At 38.0% G+C, this 18807-nt stretch overlaps 1 protein-coding gene across 1 annotated transcript in view; it reads left to right on the top strand.

Annotated features, from left to right (window-relative positions):
• The window catches only part of NECAB1 (N-terminal EF-hand calcium binding protein 1), a 186159-nt gene that overhangs the window by 51019 nt on the left and 116333 nt on the right, over positions 1-18807 (top strand). The window contains exon 4 of the mRNA XM_049782416.1: positions 9802-9899. Within this exon, the coding sequence (XP_049638373.1) occupies positions 9802-9899 (98 nt within the window). The remainder of the gene's footprint in view (positions 1-9801; positions 9900-18807) is intronic.

Here is an 18807-nt window from a genome sequence, read left to right as displayed (position 1 = left end):
CTTGCAAGCGCTAGCAGTTCGATCCCCCTGCGACCCATATGCCCCCTCCCAAGCCAGGGGCGATTTCTGAGCCCATAGCCAGGAGTAACCCCTGAGCATCAAACGGGTGTGGCCCAAAAGCCAAAAAAAAAAAAAAAAATTCAGTTAGAAAATAACTGACTTAGTGAGAAGTGAGAAATGTTTAAATTTTAAAATTTCAATATATAAAGACCTTTCATTGTTTTCGGGAAAAATGTTTGGGACACTACGAAATTATTCATCTTCAAATAACTACAGGCTTTCTCTTAAAACTAAAAGCTTTTAGAGGCAGGAGCGGTAGCACAAGTGGTAAGCCTTGTGCATGCTAGCCTAGGAAGGACCGTAGTTCTATTCCCTGTCATCCCATATGGTCCCCGAAGCCAGAGGCCATTTCTGAGCCCCTGCGTAGCCAGGAGTAGCCCCTGAGTGTCACCGGGTGTGTCCCAAAAACAAAAACAAAAACAAAAAAACAAAAAAAAAATTAAAAGCTTTTAGTTTTCTATTTTAACATAAATCTATAGAAATATTTACCTAAATTTGATCTTATATTCTAGGCTACTTAGTAATATTTGTGACCTGAGATGCATTTCTCTGAAAACTCTTAACTGAAGAGGGGGTAATTTTTAAACATCATATTATTCTTTTTTTTTTTTTTTTTTTTTTTTTTTTTTTTTTTTTTTGGTTTTTGGTTTTTGGGTCACACCCAGAGGTGCTCAGGGGTTACTCCTGGCTGTCTGCTCAGAAATAGCTCCTGGCAGGCACGGGGGACCATGTGGGACACCGGGATTCGAACCAACCACCTTTGGTCCTGCATCGGCTGCTTGCAAGGCAAACACCACTGTGCTATCTCTCCGGGCCCATCATATTATTCTTATGCATTTAAACTTCATCAACATAAAAAATGACCTGTGATATTCTTGGTGGTAGATCTGTATATATCATTAAATATCATGCTAGGACAAAATATTAGAATACAGATATGCAAGAGAGTAACTTAACAAAATGAATATGATAGCCACTAAGCACATATTTTTAATGATAATGTCAAACTGTTCTATGTTATGGCAGTATATCTATATCCTGTTCACTGAGAAATACCTAGTTGAAAAGCAGGTATATTATTCATAATTAAGTTATTATGATGCCAAATTCAGTCATGCTTTTGTTTATAGAAAGCACTAGCAGGTTCAAAACAAATGAGGAAAATACTAACAGGCTCTAAGAGATAACAGAGCATGACACATGGGTGATACTGTGCCAACTGGGCTAATGGGCACATGAAGACCCATAAACATTAAACTTTGTTATGAATAGCCCTGACTATAAAGATTATGGCCCACTCTTGTCCATATAATCAAGTCCCTGCCAGCAGAGAGATAACATAGAGAAAGGAGAAGATAATGTTCATAGTGTCACAAGATTGGGAAGCTCGTTTGCCTCAGATGTTTTAAAGTCATCATTTCTTAAATCACATTGATAATTTTGTTTATCATGCACTCTGTCCTGCAAGGCAAGACCATGGGAATGCAAAGTTATATGTACAAACATTTAGTACTTGTCTATTATCAGTAAAAGTTAATATATACCTGAGGCTTGAGGGATAGTACAGGAGGTGAGACATGTGCCTGGAATGGGAACTGCCCTGGTTCTAATAACTCCAAAAGTTCTAATAACTCCATGAGCAATGATCCAGGAATACGTCCTGAGCAATACAAGGCATACCCCCCAATAATGTACCCACTCTCTTTTTATTTCTTTTTTTCTCTTGGTTTTTGGGCCACACCAGGTGATGCTCAAGCGTTACTCATGGCTCTGTGCTCAGAAATCGTTTCTGGCTCTGGGGACCATATGAGATGTCAGGGATCAAACCCAGGTCCATCTGGGTCAGCCACATGTAAGGCAAACACCCTACCACTATGCTATCACTCCGGTCCCTCTGTTTATTTCTTCTGCTTCTTATATATTTAAACCCAATTCTCGAAACATGTTTTAAGTTTGTGTCTTCTGTAATTATGAAACGAGGTTAGGAAACTACCATGTTACTTATTGAAAAAGCTCAGTTAATTCTCTCTCAGACTATTTTAGTTGGGTACTAGTATAATCCAATAAAATTTTTCCTATTTTTAAACACAGATATTGTACTTCCAATCATGTGTTATGATCCTCCTCCTCTCTGTTCAAGAATAGGATTTAAGTTTCCAAAGTGAAGTTTAATTTTCTCATTATTTTGTGACTATAAAGTAAATATTTAAGTTGGAATCTAATCAAAACCAAATGCTTCAGTGCTAGCAAAAGAGAAATGTGTCAAGTCGCATATATCCTGCAAGAATTGCCCCTCCTCTGTGACAGAACAGCATTAGATTGCCATGAAAACCTGATTTAATGTGCTTTTTCTTAGGAGCCAATTAAAAGGGTTTAAAGATCCAACACCTTTTACTGTTCTTACTTATTTTGTTAACACTATGGACTTAGTATTCAAAATGCACTAAGACAAAGCATGCATTTAAAAGAAAGGCTTTCATTTCAATCATGAAAAGAATAAATAATTAATTTAACAATGTGAAATTACATAGATGTATAGGATAAAATGTCAGTCTTAGTTACATCTTCCCTCCTAATATCTGCTACTACTGGCCTAGAGATTGGCCTTCCTTCCTTCCTTCCACCCTTCCTTCCTACCTCCCTACCTTCCTTCTTTCCATCTTTCCTCCCTTCCTTTCTTCTTTTCTTCCTCCCTTCCTCCCTTCCTTCCTTCCTACCTCCCTCCCTTTCTTCTTCTCCCTTCCTCACTCCCTCCCTTCCTCTCTCCCTTCCTCTCTCCCTTCCTTCCTCCCTTCCTTTCTTCCTTCCTTGCTTCCTCCCTTCCTCTCTCCCTCCTCCCACCCTCCTCCTTCCTTCCTTCCTTCCTTCCTTCCTTCCTTCCTTCCTTCCTTCCTTCCTTCCTTCCTTCCTTCCTTCCTTCCTTCCTTCCTTCCTTCCTTCCTTCCTTCCTTCCTTCCTTCCTTCCCAGTCTCAGTTGACAGTAATTTATGCATACAGCTGTTTCCAACTTTGAGTTCACACAATTGAGCTCTGTACACTATTGTCAGCATAAAAAAATGGGCTAATGCCTGAATATTTCCTTGAGTAATGTATGAAAGATTTACACACTGAACTCTAGATATTTAAAAAAAATTGTAAGCTTCAGTTGATGTTTCTAGATCCACCCTCAAAGTCTAAACCACTCTTTTGGCCCAGCTTGGACATCACTGGTTCTGTCCCTTCACGGTCACTGGTTTGTGAGACTTAGTTTTGCTCCTCATTGTCTACCTGCCTCTAGTATATCCAAACCTGGCCCTATGTACTCAATCTAGTGTATATTTTCTGAGTCTGAGATCTGTGCCTGGTACCCTCTTACCTGCATTCCTTTTTGGGGCTTGCTGCTCTGGGATTTGCCACTGGAAATTTCCAGGTTACATTTATTTATTTATTTATTTATTTATTTATTTATTTATTTATTTATTTATTTATTTATTTAATATCTTTGTTTAAACACCATGATTACAAACATGATTGTAGTTGAGTTTTAGTGATAAATAGAACACCCTCCTTTACCAGTGCCACATTCCTATCATCAGTGCTCCCCATCACCCTCCTCCTCCCAACCACCCTCCTGTGTTTTAGACAAGCTTACTACTTCCCTCACTCATTGACACTGTTATGGTAGTTCTCAGTGTGATTATTTAATGCTTGTAGCCCAGCAATGCCCTATTTCTTTGCTCTCAGGCCAAGTGAGTAAGAACTTCTATTTTTCTGGGCATCTATCTGCCTGGGCACAGGTGAGGTACCAAAGAGGAAGTTACCTGGTTGGGGGCTACCTTCTATATCTTCTGTTTTCCCACCTCCAGCCATCTCATTATCTATGTTGACTGGCTATATCTTTGGTGGTGGATGATTTGAAAGGACCAATTAAGTGAACTTGATTACCTATCACTCTTTCCTCACCCTCCTCTTCATCCATAATACAGTTTCTTCGTGCTTTATAATAGTATAAGTTCACAGATGTCCCATCTATTTTAATCGATTCACTCAAATTCCTTTTAATGAGCTTTAGGTTTTCTCCCATTTTCCAGAACCCAACTGCATGGAAGGAAACTCATTGATGTCACTTCTATAGTTTTGTGGAGTATGGCCAATCCCTAAAAGATTAATTATTCAAAAGTTTTGGTTCTTCTGACAGGCGCACCCATGGACAGTACCAGATGTGTCAAAGTCTTTTAGTCTTTTCACCTGCTTTTGTTTTGTTTTGTATTTTTTGTAGGAAAGCTACACCCTATGGTGCTCTGAGCTTACTCCTGGCTCATTCAGGAATCACATGTGGTACTAGGGATCAAACTCAGGTCAATTGCATGCAAGTAAAGTATCCTATCTACAATACTATCTCTCCAGCCTCCCTTTTTACATACTTTTGGGGGATTTTGATCAACACTCACTTGTTTTCTCTTGGATCTGTGTGTAGAGATCATACCTAATGAAAACAGAGGACTACATGGTGTACTAAAGATTGAAACCTGATCAGTGTGGGCTAAGGGTCTATATAAAATCTTGGGGATCAAATGAGTCACCTGTGTGCAAAACAAACACCTTTTATTATTATTATTTTGGGGGTTATTTGGGTTTTATTGGGCCACATCCGGTGACAGTCAGGGTCTGCACTCAGAAATTACTCTTGGCTCAGAGTATTATATGGGAAGTCAGGAATCAAACCCAGGTCCATCCCTGTCAGCTACTTGCAAGGCAAATGCCCTACCACTGTGATATCACTTTGGCCCCCAAACACCTTTTCAACTGTACTATCACTCAGCCTCCATTTATAAGTTTTTGAAGGTCTTGTTAAATATAGGCTTTTATTCCTATTAGCATATATAACTCAATTTAACTATATAATTCTTCAAATTCTGTCATAGAAGCTGATTAACTGTGACTTAAATACCAACACAACGTTATTACCTTCTTGACTCTACTCAGTTATAACTGTTATTTTTTTTAACCTTACTCATTTTTTACTGAGTTCTTTTGCACATCATGAACTTGGCAGCTCAGTATTTTGAGATATTTATAGATGGATGGAGACTGATTGCAATGCAAGTTCATGTAGCTAGAGCACTTGCTCTGTAAGCAAATTGGCAATAAAGCTTCATGTGCAAGATTAAATATATTCAGTAGTCTCATTTTTAACCTCATGGCCTACCAAATTTTAACAGTAAGATAAAGTCTGTAAATAAGATCTATAAAAGTTCTGAGGTACTGATAATATCCATTAAAAAAGAATCTTACTAGATTGTTATGCAATATTCATCTCTGTAGCTGCCTGAAACGCTCTCTGTCACCCTTGGGAGGAGCGGAGAGATTGCATTGCCTTCACTTAGGCTGTGCTAGAGGCTGTATCAACCTGTAAGTGCTGGAAACTCAGTTTCAACTTCTACTTTAGGCTGATAGAATCAAAGATACCAGGGACATAGGTAAAATAAAAAAATTTAAAATATTTTGAGTAAAGCTGAACTGTATTCCTTTTCAATAACCCATATTATTAGATTGTCAGCAGATACTTCTATTCAGTACCTTCCCTTTCACTCCTTCCATTCATTCTTCCCTAGTGAATACTGTCCCTTTAAGGGAATATCAGGCAATTACCAAACACCCCGCCCCTTGTAACTGCTACAGGATGCCAGTTGTTCTGGGGGTTATATAAAGACTCAGTCTAAAGTGCTTGCCTGGGGTGAGCAGTCTCCTGCTGGAGGGGTCACTTCTGTATTTCTGGAAAAACTATTTACAGAACTTTGGCTCCTGCCTTGTTTTGTCGCCTCTCTTTCTCCTACTGCTTTGGACCCTAACACCTAGCTTGGTCCTCCTTCCTTTTATCTTTCTACTTACTCTCTCTTTCTTTTCTGTCTAGTACATATATCTTGGGACACGACTCATCTAAACGGTGAGAAGGCTTGGTGATAAGATCCATTTCCAGTACATTTTCTTGACAGAAGTGAATGTTCTGGTTTTGTCTTCTAAGGCCAACTTTGAGAACTCAACATCTTGAAGGAATGAGATGCAGACTAGAAAACAAAACAAAACAAAAACTGTAATTTAGTTATGTGTCATTGATAATTTAGCAGGGACAGGCAAAGCTGGCCTTGATTTAATGTTTTATTGGAACAGATATATTGAATATTCATGAAGAGATCATTTTCTTTTCATCTAATATCTGCTTCTAAACCCTCTTTCAATAAATCTGTTTTTATTCTTTTATTCTAACTGGTATCTAAAATATTTTTAAAATATTTCAAAGTTTTTTCACTTAAATTGATGTTGTTTGAGTCTCATACATTTCCAGAGGTGTGATGCAATTCTATTTTGTGCTTACCCATGAAGTTCACATATAGATAATATGCAGTTATTAGTGTTTTCAATTAAAAATAACATAATAGTTTCCCCAGAATTGACATTTGTAATGGCCAGGAAAGTTTATTGGGAGTAAGGGATGAGAAAAAGGACTCTCATTAAAGAGAGAACCAGTGTAGTGACTAATATATGCCCTTGTGCTCCTGTTCACAAAATTTATTTTGTTTATAATCATGCTTATGGGACTGATACAAAGACACAAACATTCCAATTTGTTCCCCAAAGGTGTTCTGCCAGTTTGCACCCTCCTTATTTTGTCATAATAAGACAGAAGAGGTATAGCATCCTCTGTTTTCAGTTGGTTAGTAAAGCTATTGTATTCCACAGGACTTTATTTCTTATTGAGGGACCTTCTGGTATTTATTCTAATCATATCTTTGTTACCCTCTCTTGACATCCAGTTTTCTCATAAATAAGTTAAGGTCCAAGGTGTTTCACTTTATGGCCTGGGAAACTGTGGGCTCTCTTGGTCTAAGACAGGGATATAATAATATGCAAAATAAATAAAAACTTAAATGGTAGGAGTTAAAATGGACTCATTCCTGACAGCTGGCAAAGGAGATTCTGTGAAATTTTCTTTTAGAATCAAGAAAGAACATATTTTCTTCAAGAAAATATTTTAGTGTCAAATAGACATGATTTTTGGTTGGGTGTGTGGTTGGTTTTGATTTTGGATTTAGGGACCACACCAGTGACTGTTGGTGCTCATGGCATCAGATGCAGTGCCAGGGATCAAACTTGGGTAGGCCACAGGTAAATCAGGTGCTTTTATCTTTCCAGTCTTTGGGAGAGAGTTTTAAAGTACCACTATTTGTTCTGAATCCTTCTTTCTAATTTTATTACTTATGGATAAAACACATTTGCCCAGCCCACACTTAACATCACATCGTGAGTCAAATGAGTAGCATGAGTCATAATAACAAGAATAAAACATTCGTCCAAGCTCAGCCACTTCAACACCATTGTGTTGGCAACAACTTGGGATTTAGAGGTATATTTCTAAAATTCAGCTCCTACCCACTTCTTTCTCCTACCTTTGTTATAATCCTTGTCTGTGATGAAATCCTATATGGCAATTGATACTACTGTTATCTTTCCTATTGTTGTCACCTTTCTTCCACAAATCTCCCACTGTATACTCAAGATCATCTTTTAAATAGGAAAACCTGAGGGAGAAACAGTCTTCTAAAATTGTCCCCTGATTCCCTGCTGTCCACAATGTTTCTCAGATTTAATCTGCATCAAAATCTCCTAAAAATAATGATGTTTGGGGTCAGTTCAAAAATTATGATTTGGTAAAAAGTCTCTTAGTTTTTATTTTTAAGAAATTCTCTAGAAGTGTCTGTCTCAAACATAAATAGGCCTACAGCTAATCTGTGAATTTATGAAAATTCCAATTTCAACTTAGTAAAAAACAAACCAAACTTCATATAAATTGCAAGTATTTTCAGGACAATATGGACTTTTATTCTTTATGTGTATGATTTTTTCCTAATTGCCAGCTATTATAGATGCAGGACTTCAGTCAAAAGCAGTTACCTGCTGTGTATTACAAAATGATTGTAGGTTCTGATGATATTCGATTCACATAATGCTTCAATGATAAATAAAGATGTAATTAAAAATGCAGGTCTGACTCAGTAAGCAGGTCTTGGGCTTGACATACTGCATCTTAACTAGTCTACAGGTGATGCTAATGTGGCTAGTCCACAGATCACAATTTGAGCAAAGAGACTTCAGAACCTTTTCCAGAGGACTCTGGTACAGATGGTCAAGAATACTGACTTTGACTTCATGACAAAATTTAGAGCAACAGAAAACTACTTCCAACACTTCTAACCTCCTCTCTAATGACTAATTTTAGCATTTAACTTTCCTGCTGTCTCTTCTCAAATTCCCAGTTTTACCCTTTGTATCATAACTTCATTAAACTACACATAAATCTGAAAGCATGACAATATGTTGCTTGCCTCTATGATTTCAGTTAGCCATCTATGAATCTTCCAGTGGATTTATTACAATCATTTATTTCTGCAGTACTAGTTGAAAAATATCTCACTATGGTAGGTGAGAATGTCAACCGCTTCACTGTGTTCACTGGAAAACACGGAATTTATCAATAAATTAAAAATAGGTATACTGTATAAGCAGAAATTCAACTCCTATGTATCTACTCAAGAAACACAAAAATGCCATTTTGAATAGATAAATGCACAACCATGTTCATGCAGCACTATAATATACATGAATGTTTAAAAAAAACTTAGTGCCCAACAACATGTAGGTGTATAAAAATATTAATGTATATTCATAATGGATACTACTCAACAAGAGGAAAAGATTAAATTCAGTTAGCTCTTTGCTATAAAATGGATGTGACTTTAAAGGGCCATATTAAGTGAAGTATGTCAGAAGGAGAATGACAAAAACCAGGTAGTTTTATACATATATGGTATATAGAGAAGAAACTCATAAAAATATAGACTATGTGTAATGAACACAACCCTTACACTCTGGCCAGGGATTAATGTTACTGAGGTAGGACATATGTTGGGAGGGATTAGGCTGAAATAGTCCAGGGTCTGTGATGGCAGTATATTGACATTTTGGTGGTTGGCACAATGAAGTAATACTGTGCCCCTCGCATATATAAGCATTGGCAATACTTTAGGCCCACATTACGTCCATTTAAGAATTAAATTAGAGACTCTGTCTTTTTCTCTTTGTAGTCAATGCTCCTATTTTAGAATATGACTCACAGAAATCATTAAACAAATGCATGCTCAGTGATGCAGTGAATAAACAGCGCTTCCCTTTGATCAAGCCAGGGGGAATTATTTCCTCCTTTTTGTATTAAATGTATTAAATGTCCTGTTTCTCTCATCTGACTTTTCCTCATTTGGAGTCCTACATGCCTGACATTCATCCCCTAGGTAGCATTTTATAAAGTAGTTTGACTGATACTAAGCTTCACCAGCTGAAAATAATGCTTACACTTCTACTCACAGCTTAAGCTCCAACCTAGGGCATTAGTAACGTATCATTGAGAGCAATTTCATTTTAATAGAAACTAAGGTCTGTAGATCCAGATTTATATTTTTCTTTTTATTGTTCCAAACTTTCTTCAAGAATAATAGTAACTAGCATATTAACATCCCCATTTTATTAAAATATTTATATTTATTTTTATATTTTAACAAAATGGGGATGTTGATATGTTAGTCTCACTTGAGAATCTCCCAGTTTTATTCATCTTACTTACTTATGAAATACATATTTGAGGTTTTTGGTTGTTTTATGACTGCCTAAGTGGGAATATGAAATGATTTTAATATTTTTTCTTTTTAGAATACTTTTCTCAGCACCTGGGAGAGTATGAAAATGTGTTAGCAGCACTTGAAGACCTGAATCTTTCTATCCTGAAAGCAATGGGCAAAACCAAAAAAGTAAGGAAGTGTTTCTTTTCTGTAAAATTTCTGAAAATGATATTTTTCTTTTTTTTTTTATTTAAACACCTTGATTACATACATGATTGTGTTTGGGTTTCAGTCATAAAAGGAACACCACCCATCACCAGTGCAACATTCCCATCACCCAAGTCCCAAATCTCCCTCCTCCCCACCCAACCCCCGCCTGTACCCTAAACAGGCTCTACATTTCCCTCATACATTCTCAATATTAGGACAGTTCAAAATGTAGTTATTTCTCTAACTAAACTCATCACTCTTTGTGGTGAGCTTCCTGAGGTGAGCTGGAACTTCCAGCTCTTTTCTCTTTTGTGTCTGAAAATTATTATTACAAGGGTGTCTTTCATTTTTCTTAAAACCCATAGATGAGTGAGACCATTCTGCATTTTTCTCTCTCTCTCTGACTTATTTCACTCAGCATAATAGATTCCATGTACATCCATGTATAGGAAAATTTCATGACTTCATCTCTCCTGACAGCTGCATAATATTCCATTGTGTATATGTACCACAGTTTCTTTAGCCATTCGTCTGTTGAAGGGCATCTTGGTTGTTTCCAGAGTCTTGCTATGGTAAATAGAGCTGCAATGAATATAGGTGTAAGGAAGGGGTTTTTGTATTGTATTTTTGTGTTCCTAGGGTATATTCCTAGGAGTGGTATAGCTGGATCGTATGGGAGCTCTATTTCCAGTTTTTGGAGGAATCTCCATATCGCTTTCCATAAGGGTTGAACTAGACAGCATTCCCACCAGCAGTGGATAAGAGTTCCTTTCTCTCCACATCCCCGCCAACACTGTTTATTCTCATTCTTTGTGATGTGTGCCATTCTCTGGGGTGTGAGGTGGTATCTCATCGTTGTTTTGATTTGCATCTCCCTGATGATTAGTGATGTGGAACATTTTTTCATGTGTCTTTTGGCCATGCGTATTTCTTCTTTGTCAAAGTGTCTGTTCATTTCTTCTCCCCATTTTTTGATGGGGTTAGATGTTTATTTCTTGTAAAGTTCTGTCAGTGCCTTGTATATTTTGGAGATTAGCCCCTTATCTGATGGGTATTGGGTGAATAGTTTCTCCCACTCAGTGGGTGGCTCTTGTATCCTGGGCACTATTTCCTTTGAGGTGCAGAAGCTTCTCAGCTTAATATATTCCCATCTGTTAATCTCTGCTTTCACTTGCTTGGAGAGTGCAGTTTCCTCCTTGAAGATGCCTGTAATGTCCTGGAGTGTTTTGCCTATGTGCTGTTCTATATATCTTATGGTTTTGGGGCTGATATCGAGGTCTTTAATCCATTTGGATTTTACCTTTGTACATGATGTTAGCTGGGGGTCTAAGTTTAATTTTTTGCAAGTGGCTATCCAATTGTGCCAACACCACTTGTTGAAGAGGCTTTCCCTGCTCCATTTAGGATTTCCTGCTCCTTTATCAAAAATTAGATGGTTGTATCTCTGGGGAACATTTTCTGAGTATTCAAGCCTATTCCACTGATCTGAGGACCTATCCTTATTCCAATACCATGCTGTTTTGATAACTGTTGCTTTGTAGTACAGTTTAAAGTTGGGAAAAGTAATTCCTCCCATATTCTTTTTCCCAATGATTGCTTTAGCTATTCGAGGGTGTTTATTGTTCCAAATGAATTTCAAAAGTGTCTGATCCACTTCTTTGAAGAATGTCATGGGTATCTTTAGAGGGATGGCATTAAATCTGTATAATGCCTTGGGGAGTATTGACATTTTGATGATGTTAATCCTGCCAATCCATGAGCAGGGTATGTGTTTCCATTTCCGTGTGTCCTCTCTTATTTCTTGGAGCAGAGTTTTATAGTTTTCTTTGTATAGGTCCTTCACATATTTAGTCAAGTTGATTCCAAGATATTTGAGTTTGTGTGGTACTATTGTGAATGGGGTTGTTTTCTTAATGTCCATTTCATCCTTATTACTATTGGTATATAGAAAGGCCATTGATTTATGTGTGTTAATTTTTTATGTGTGTTAATTTTGCCACCTTGCTATATGAGTCTATTGTTTCTAGAAGCTTTTTGATAGAGTCTTTAGGGTTTTCTAAGTAGAGTATCATGTCATCTGCAAATAGTGAGAGCTTGACTTCTTCCTTTCCTATCTGGATTCCCTTGATATCCTTTTCTTGCCTAATCGCTATAGCAAGTACTTCCAGTGCTATGTTGAATAGGAGTGGTGAGAGAGGACAGCCTTGTCTTGTGCCAGAATTTAGAGGGAAGGCTTTCAGTTTTTCTCCATTGAGGATAATATTTGCCACTGGCTTGTGGTAGATGGCCTTCACTATATTGAGAAAGGTTCCCTCCATTCCCATCTTGCTGAGAGTTTTGATCAAGAATGGGTGTTGGACCTTATCAAATGCTTTCTCTGCATCTATTGATATGATCATGTGGTTTTTATTTTTCTTGTTATTGATGTTGTGTATTATGTTGATAGATTTACGGATGTTAAACCAGCCTTGCATTCCTGGGATGAAACCTACTTGATCGTAGTGGATGATCTTCTTAACGAGGCATTGAATCCTATTTGCCAGGATTTTGTTGAGGATCTTTGCATCTGCATTCATCAGTGATATTGGTCTGTAATTTTCTTTTTTGGTAGCGTCTCTGTCTGGTTTAGGTATCAAGGTGATGTTGGCTTCATAAAAGCTATTTGGAAGTGTTTCTGTTTGTTCAATTTCATGAAAGAGTCTTGCCAAGATTGGCAGTAGTTCCTCTTGGAAAGTTTGATAGAATTCATTAGTGAATCCATCTGGACCTGGGCTTTTGTTTTTCGGCAGACATTTGATTACTGTTTTAATTTCATCAATGGTGATGGGGGTGTTTAGATATGCTACATCCTCTTCCTTCAACCGTGGAAGATTATAAGAGTCCAAGAATTTATCCATTTCTTCCAGGTTCTCATTTTTAGTGGCGTAGAGTTTTTCAAAGTAGTTTCTGATTACCCTTTGAATCTCTGTCATATCAGTAGTGATCTCTCCTTTTTCATTCCTGATACGAGTTATCAAGTTTCTCTCTCTCTCTTTCTTTGTTAGGTTTGCCAGTGGTCTATCAATCTTGTTTATTTTTTCAAAGAACCAACTTCTGCTTTCGTTGATCTTTCGGATTGTTTTTTGAGTTTCCACTTCGTTGATTTCTGCTCTCAGCTTTGTTATTTCCTTCTGTCTTCCTATTCTTGGGTCCTTTTGTTGAGCATTTTCTAGTTCTATTAGCTGTGTCATTAAGCTACTCAGGTAAGCTCCTTCTTCCTTCCTGATGTGTGCTTGCAAAGCTATAAATTTTCCTCTCAGTACTGCTTTTGCTGTGTCCCATAAGTTCTGAGAGTTTGTGTCTTGATTGTCATTTGTTTCCAGGAACCTTTTGATTTCCTCCTTGATTTCATCTCGGACCCACTGGTTATTGAGCATGAGGCTGTTTAACTTCCAGGTGTTAAAGTGTTTCTTCTGAGTCCCTTTGGAGTTCACAAATAATTTCAGAGCCTTGTGGTCAGCGAAGGTAGTCTGCAAAATTTCTATCCTCTTGATCTTATGGAGGTATGTTTTATGTGCCAGCATGTAGTCTATCCTGGAGAATGTCCCATGTACATTGGAGAAGAATGTGTATCCAGGTTTCTGGGGATGGAGTGTCCTATATATATCCACTAGGCCTCTTTCTTCCATTTCTCTCCTCAGGTCTAGTATATTCTTGTTGGGTTTCAGTCTGGTTGACCTGTCCAGTGTTGACAAAGCCGTGTTAAGGTCCCCCACAATTATTGTGTTGTTGTTGATATTATTTTTCAGATTTGTCAACAGTTGTATTAAATATTTTGCTGGCCCCTCATTCGGTGCATATATGTTTAGGAGAGTGAATTCTTCCTGCTCTACGTACCCCTTGATTAACATAAAATGTCCGTCTTTGTCCCTTACAACCTTCCTGAGTATAAAGTTTGCATTATCTGATATTAGTATGGCCACTCCAGCTTTTTTATGGGTGTTGTTTGCTTGGATAACTTTTCTCCAGCCTTTTATTTTGAGTCTATGTTTGTTCTGACTATTCAGGTGCATTTCTTGTAGGCAGCAGAAGGTTGGATTGAGTTTTTTGATCCATTTAGCCACTCTGTGTCTCTTAACTGGTGCATTTAGTCCATTGACGTTGAGAGAAAGAATTGTCCTGGGATTTAACGCCATCTTTATTTCAAAATTTGGTGTGTCTTTTGGGTAGTCTTGTCTTAGATTAGGTCTTTCAGTTTTTCTCTTAAGACTGGTTTTGTGTCTGTGAAGTTTCTGAGCTGTTTTTTGTCTGTGAAACCATGTATTCTTCCATCAAACCGGAAAGTGAGTTTTGCTGGGTATAGTATTCTGGGTGAAGCATTCATTTCATTCAGTCTTGTCACAATATCCCACCACTGCTTTCTGGCATTGAGCGTTTCTGGTGACAGGTCTGCTGTAAATCTCAGGGAAGCTTGCTTGAACATGATTTCCCCTTTTGATCTTGCTGTTTTCAGAATTCTGTCTCTATCTGTGGGATTTGTCATTGTGACTAGGATGTGTCTTGGGGTGGTTTTTCTGGGGTCTCTTTTGGTTGGTACTCTTCGGGCATGCAGGATTTGATCACATATATTCTTTAGCTCTGGAAGTTTCTCTTTAATAATGATCTTGACCATTGATTCTTCCTGGAAATTTTCTTCCTGGGTCTCTGGGACTCCAATGATTCTTAAGTTGTTTCTGTTGATCTTATCATAGACTTCTATTTTCGTCTGTTCCCATTCTTTGACTAATTTTTCCATTGTCTGCTCATTTGCTTTAAGTTTTTTCTCCAATCTCTCCTGCTGTATGGATTTGTTATGTATCTCATCTTCCACAGCACCAAGTCTATTCTCAGCTTCTGATACCCTGTCCCAGAGCTTATCCATTTTGTCATTCACTTCGTTTACTGACTTTTTCAGTCCTGTTAGTTGACATGTTATTTCAGTTTGGAGTTTTGTCATTTCTGCCTTCATATTTTCTTGGTTCTTATTAGTGTTCTGTTCAACTCGATCCATGGTTTCTTGGAGTCTGTTGAGCACCTTCCATATTGCTAGTCTAAAGTCCTTATCTGAGAGGTTGATTAGTTGTTCAGTCATTTTCTGGTCCTCAGAATTGTCATCTTCATTCTCTATGTCTGATGCTGGCCTGCGTTGTTTCCCCATTGTCACACTTGTATTGTGGGTTTTTCTACGTGTTGTGGTGGTATTCATTGTCTATATGATGTAGGCAGCACACTCCTCTGGCTCCTCCCTTTCTGGATGGGCTGACTTGCCTCTAAGGGAGGGGAGTCCTCCGTGGATGAGGCCTCACACTGGGTCAAATCTTAGGCCCGAGCATGCAACAGAGAAGACAGTCCAGAGAGAAATGTTTGCTTCTGTGATATAGCGCCGTTCTTATTGTGATTTTTCCTTCTTGTTGCAATGGAGTTCTTTCCTTAGAAAGAGTGCACGGCCGCGTAGCGAAGCGGAGCGGCCGTGCTCCTCTGAGCCTCTTTTTGCCCCACTCGCAAGTGTTTCATGCAAGAGGACAGTAGACAGACATAGACAGGTCACACTCACAGTCTTTCACAGCTGAGCCCCACTGGGCCGGTGTACTTTCGCAGATTTTCCCCGCCTGGTGTCACACACAGGGAGCCAGCTTTTGCAAAGGTTAGCCGGTTTTTATGCTCTGAAGTCCCTCCCTGAAAATGGCGTCTGGGCGAGCGAGGTTTCTGGAGGCTCTTTTTGCCCCACTCACAAGAGTTTCACGCAAGAGGACAGTAGACAGACATAGACAGGTCACACTCACAGTCTTTCACAGCTGAGCCCCACTGGGCCGGTGTACTTTCGCGGATTTTCCCCGCCTGGTGTCACACACAGGGAGCCAGCTTTTGCAAAGGTTAGCCGGTTTTTATGCTCTGAAGTCCCTCCCTGAAAATGGCGTCTGGGCAAGCGAGGTTTCTGGAGGCTCTTTTTGCCCCACTCGCAAGAGTTTCACGCAAGAGGACAGTAGACAGACATAGACAGGTCACACTCACAGTCTTTCACAGCTGAGCCCCACTGGGCCGGTGTACTTTCGCGGATTTTCCCCGCCTGGTGTCACACACAGGGAGCCAGCTTTTGCAAAGGTTAGCCGGTTTTTATGCTCTGAAGTCCCTCCCTCGAAAATGATATTTTTCTAAAAAGCATACCTATTCTCTATTGTTTTCTGAAGACTTTTCTCACTAGGATTTAATTTTCTTGATAGTGAATATTACATTCATTTATAATACACTTATATATGTTATTTGCTACCTTCCAGATGCTATGCTCCATTCTGACGATACAAAGAGCTGTCCTTACTGTAGTGGTGAGAAAGGTTGTGAATAAACAATTGTCATAGAATGTGGTGCTGAAATGCAAGACTCTATTCATACTAGAGGAGATCATACCTGAAAAACTAGAGATTAAGTAAATGACTAAAGGTGGGCCAAGGAGATCCAGAGATAAGGAACATCATGTGTGACTGTCCTGTGTCAGTAAACAAAGGACATTCAAGAAAGTAAATCTAGTCAGTAAGGTTGAACTGTAGGAATTGATGTGAGTAAGTGCTGAGAACACACCTTTCAAGAAATTGGTGCTAATTCTAGGGAATTAGACCTATATCGTTCATGCAGATAAATCAGCCTCTATAGTAAGCATAAATATGAAAAATCATACAGTCAACTATATCAGGGCTATCTTAAGAGTTAGTGTGAAAATGTAGAAAAAAGATGATTCAGGAGGATTACTAACAATTCCAATTGAGGTTTTAGCAACTGAAGAGAGGGATTATCAGAAGATAGAATGAGTGCATGGAATATGCATAGATCCGATACCTTATTAATAGAACTAAAAAAGGATTGAGTTATGGCATGAGAGAATGAATTGCCCAGGTTAAATACACTTTTTAGTTGTGTGCCTCCATTATTTTAGGCCTCACCTTTGATAACGTATCTTAGAAAGGACTTATCTAACCACTTTATCTTTATTTCATTTGTTCTCCTTTTGTTAACTATCTTTTATTTTATATCTAAAACTGAGAAGAATAGCTCTCTGATAATTGTTCATTACCAGTATGAGTAGATGTATTTTGCTTGTTTGTAGTTGTATGGAAGGATAAAGGGCAATATATCTTTTTGACTAACTGGCCTTTAACATAGGACCTCACAATTAAAATCCATTTGATAAAAATGTAATAATTGAAGGGTGGAGAAGCAATTCAGTGATTTAAGTCACTTGCCATGCATGTGGCCACTCTGGTTCAATCTCCAGAATCTCCTGTTGAGTGTGGCCCAAATACCCAACATACATAAATAAATAACATGATTATATTGACTAAGTCAATATTTATATAGCCCAAAAAGTAAGGGCTTTTGCTCCTTAAAGAAAAAAAAGTTATTTAAGTGCATTTAAGAAACACTAATTTCTTTTAGATAGAGGCAAAAGCAAGTACTTAATCTTTCTATTTTCTCAAAATTAGCATTAAAATCACATTTTTTCTTGTATTCAGACAGTAAAGCTCTCCTAGTCAAACACCCATGGAAGGCAATGGTGTAAATTTATTTGGCCAGATCTAGTGGTGCTATTTCAGGCTCTATGCTCAGAAGTAACATCATTGTCAGTGTGCAGAGGACCATGTATGCTCCTGGGATTGAACCAGAACTAGCTAATCTGGTCACATAAAGAACAAATGCCTTACTCTCATTACTCAAGCCACAGAGCTTATTGGTTTTGGTTTCTTAAATACAAAATTGTTTCCCTAACACTAACGTTTAAAAATACATTTAATGGCGAAGCGTTTTAGGGAGAGTACAGGGCACTTGCCTTGCACACAGCCAATTTATATTTGAGTTCTCCAAGTCTACCAGGAGTGATGTGAGTCCTGAGCACTGCTGGATGTGCCACCCCAAAGGAAATTTATTCTATATGATCATACTTCTTAATTGGGAATAATGTCATTAATATTTTAAAAAAGGAAAATCAGGTCCAAAATAAAATTAGAAAGGTACTTTTCATAAGAGCTCCAAGATGACTGAAATGCAGTTTTGACATTTCTCAAACCATTCTTAACTGATATCATCTCCAATCTCAAACACTCTGAACTCCTCAGAGTATGAAATTTATTTTTGAGAATATGTATTTTGACTTAGATAAAAAGTCCTGTCTCAATAGGAAGAACTGTCTGTTCCATGCTTTTATGAAAACTGAAATGGAAGCTATTTGGGTCTGTTTTAACTGGCAGTACATTTATTTCTCTTCTGTGTCAGAGGATGCATAATATAGATTGTGATTTCTTAGCTTACATTTCTGGCATTTACCAATATAAATTGTCATTCTTTTCCTTTCCTCCACCTCTTTCTTTTGCCTCAGTCCTTTCATTACTAGTTTATCTTTCTTAGCTTATTTTTAGGAACAAACACAATTCATTGGTTATTTGAAAACTTTGAAGCTAGCTAAAAGCACACCCACTGTTTGACTTTGGAACTTCACTGCAACCAATATGTTTGTCTTTTTGCTTTCCCTGTTTCTACTAAGGATTATCAAATAAACTTGCTTTATGAGTTAGTACTTATAATCCCAAAGCAAATATTAGATTTAGGTGTTCAAGATAAATTTCATCTTATACTGTGTTATCTAAAGATGAATGAGATCGCTTATTCACCGGTAAGCCTTAAAGGAAGTTTTCATATCCAAACAGAAGGATGGAGTATTTTATCTTTTGGTTTTGTTTTTTGGGTCACACCCAGTGGTGCTCAGGGGTTACTCCTGACTCTGCATTCAGAAATCTCTCCTGGAAGGTTCAGGAGACAATATGAAATGCTGAGAATCAAACCTGGGTCTGTCCCAGGTCGGCCATGTGCAAGGCAAATGCCC

The sequence above is a fragment of the Suncus etruscus genome, chromosome 10 (genome assembly GCF_024139225.1).
Source record: "Suncus etruscus isolate mSunEtr1 chromosome 10, mSunEtr1.pri.cur, whole genome shotgun sequence".
Classification (NCBI taxonomy): Eukaryota; Metazoa; Chordata; class Mammalia; order Eulipotyphla; family Soricidae; genus Suncus; species Suncus etruscus.
This window is presented reverse-complemented; position numbering and strand designations above follow the sequence as displayed.